The following is a 2,980-nucleotide window of genomic DNA, read 5'->3' as shown; positions in this document are numbered from 1 at the left end:
ACCACCTAAACACCTATATGTTAAATTTGGACTAATTTCACTGCTTTACCTTGCTGTTAGACAGCCTTTTACAACAGGAAACTGACACTGTTGCATTATGCTGTCTTAAAAGCTGCCAGACTCCACTGACAGAAACAGTTATTTTACTCCACAGAGCACAGTGAGCCTCTGGTCTGCCATTGCTCGTTAGTTTGTGTTATTGTATGACTTTCAGAACTGAGTTGTTTCAGTTTTCTTGTCTAACTGTCGAAACTGGGAGTGTCGATAACACACAATTCTCAATGAAGGATCAGTCATGAAGGACTTTTAGCCGTGTCCACCCTGCCGCTGGTCTGGTACCTGCGCAGTGCTGCTGCAAAAAAGGACAGATGAGAGACTCAGCAGAGGAGCCTTGTACAGTCTCAGCATGTGTGGGAATGAATACAATATAATAAACTTGAATATATATCTTGCTTACCCTGATGGTCCCTAAATATAGCAACAAATTTGCGCTGCAAGTTCTGTTTTGACTAAGGAACCAAACACATCTGCTGGGAAGGGGTGGGCTTGATTTAGAAAATAAAAAAACTAAATGAAGGCAACATTGGTAGACTCGTCATGCACACAAAATAGTTTTATCTCGATTATTTTGTTTTGAAAATCGATGGAAGCCAAAATCGCAATTCAAACTAAAATTTGATTGATAGCTCAGCCCTACTAAATGTCCAGACGTACTATCACCTTAAACAAACACTGACTTTCTCTACAAATGATCTTTGTAGGACAGGAGATGGCGGAAGCACCTCGGCCTCTAGCTCAACCTCCACTCAAGCAGGCAATACCTCCACCTCTAGTCCAGGTACCAACTCCTCCTCCACAGCAGGCTCTACCGGCACTGCTGCTCCACCCACACAGACGCCCAACATACTGAGTGAGTCCACCTGTGTGCAACTAATCACACTTAAACACCCTTTATCAGTTCAGCTCCTCTAAGATAATGTGTGTAACCATCACCTTCCCATCTGGCATCCCTCAGCTGGCTTCGGTGACCTGGCCGGTCTGGCTGGAATGGGCATGGGCTCAGCTAACTTCATGGAGCTGCAGCAGCAGATGCAGAGGCAGCTCATGTCCAACCCAGAGATGCTGTCTCAGATCATGGAGAACCCGTTGGTGCAGAACATGATGTCCAACCCAGACCTGATGAGACAGATGATTATGGCCAACCCTCAGATGCAGCAGCTGATGGAACGCAACCCTGAGATCTCCCACATGCTTAACAACCCTGAGCTCATGAGACAGGTAAGGGTAATGAAAAGGAGCCAAATGACACTTTGTTAGTTAGCACAGGCATGACTACAGTAGGTTCTTAACACATTTTGGTTTTCTGTTTATTCAGGATTTTTCTTCCTAAATGTATAGTGAACTTTAACTGACTTGCCTCCTCTCTCCTTTTATCTCAACTCCCAGACCATGGAGCTGGCCAGGAACCCAGCCATGATGCAGGAAATGATGCGGAACCAAGACCGGGCTTTGAGCAACTTGGAGAGCATCCCAGGAGGTTACAATGCCTTGCGGAGGATGTACACAGACATCCAGGAACCCATGTTCAGTGCTGCCAGGGAACAGGTATCTGGGAGGAATGTTTGCTGATCAAATCCTTGTTTGTTTGCACAGTGTTTAATCCATTTTAACATTTGTTTTCACACATTTTATCACCCTTGTCTGGTGTTGCATGCCAGCTTAACTCTATTTTGACTGCTTTTTGGTTTAAAATTAGTCCAATTTCTTTCGCCGTAGTTTGGTAGCAACCCATTCTCAGCTCTAGGAGGGAATTCTGAGTCTGGTGCCCAGCCTTCAAGGACAGAGAACCGGGAGCCCCTGCCCAATCCATGGGGGCCACCAAATTCTTCTAACTCATCTGAGAGTGCAGGGGGAACCACAGGAAGCACTAGCACCACAGGGGGTACAACTCCCAGTGTGTCCAACCCTCTGGGCATCAATCCTGGCAGTTTGGGCAATGGTAAGATGGCAGAGGTTATGGTTCATAATACACCTGCATGCTTAGTTATAGGGCTGAAAGTTGGAGACTGGAAACATACCTCAGGGGACATTTTGGTCCCCAGATTTTGCTGCAGAGTGAGTGCTCTTTGCTTTCACGCTACGCTTTGTTACAAGCGGCTGCGTGCATGATGCAGTGACACAAAGGAGGAAGAGACTCTGCACCTTGGGCTCAGAGATAGCATCTTCTCTCTTCTCTCTAGACATATTGAATTTAAAGCTCACATCAACTTAATATGGTCTACAGTCTCTGGCTTTTTTTCTTTTCTTTTTTTTCTTTTAGTGTTAGCAAAAAATGTTGTGTATACTTGATCCACTGTTAGCAATGTTAGCTTGTTTACATGGATGCCGCTGTTACTATGAGCTGGATCCATTCAATCGCTAAAACTCTATATGGAATAAAAAAGAATCCTTGAATGTTGGTATTAAACAGGAAAATCTGATTGGACTAACATAATTCTGATTCGGGTACAGCCACTTTAGTCACTTATTTACTAAGCTGTATACACATATATAGAAATGAACTCCAGTCTTTCCTGTGCGTTCCAGGGATGTTCAACAGCCCGGGCATGCAGAGTTTACTGCAGCAGATCTCGGAAAACCCTCAGCTGATGCAGAACATGCTGTCTGCCCCCTACATGCGCAGCATGATGCAGTCACTGGCTCAAAACCCAGAGTTGGCCTCCCAGGTATGAAACCGAAAGATGTGTGCCCACAAACACATGTACTGTACATACACACCCATCATACATCAAAATAGCAAATCCTGGTTACTTAGAGTCAGTGCTTGCTGTAGAGCTCTTTGCTATTCAGATTGAGTTCCACATATGAAATCAATTGATTGTCTTGAACTCTGCAGTTTCTAATGAATTGTAAACAGTAGGATCTAGGGAGGCCTGTTGTGCATTAGGCCAATAAGCCCAGCTATTTAGTGCACGCTCAA

At 44.8% G+C, this 2,980-nt stretch overlaps 1 protein-coding gene across 1 annotated transcript; it reads left to right on the top strand.

The window, feature by feature from the left end:
• Positions 1–708: 708 nt before the first annotated feature.
• Positions 709–2,752, top strand: LOC121963984 (ubiquilin-4-like; the record flags this gene model as incomplete). Its single annotated transcript, XM_042514219.1, has 5 exons — positions 709–910; positions 1,016–1,278; positions 1,447–1,605; positions 1,777–1,999; positions 2,587–2,752. Coding segments are annotated over 5 exons (993 nt in total), but the record flags the coding sequence as incomplete, so codon positions are not given.
• Between the last annotated feature and the right edge of the window lie 228 nt (positions 2,753–2,980).

Source organism: Plectropomus leopardus, unplaced genomic scaffold, assembly GCF_008729295.1.
Source record: "Plectropomus leopardus isolate mb unplaced genomic scaffold, YSFRI_Pleo_2.0 unplaced_scaffold13517, whole genome shotgun sequence".
NCBI lineage: Eukaryota > Metazoa > Chordata > Actinopteri > Perciformes > Serranidae > Plectropomus > Plectropomus leopardus.
The sequence above is the reverse complement of the archived record's forward strand: the minus strand, read 5'-3'. Positions and strand labels throughout refer to the sequence as shown.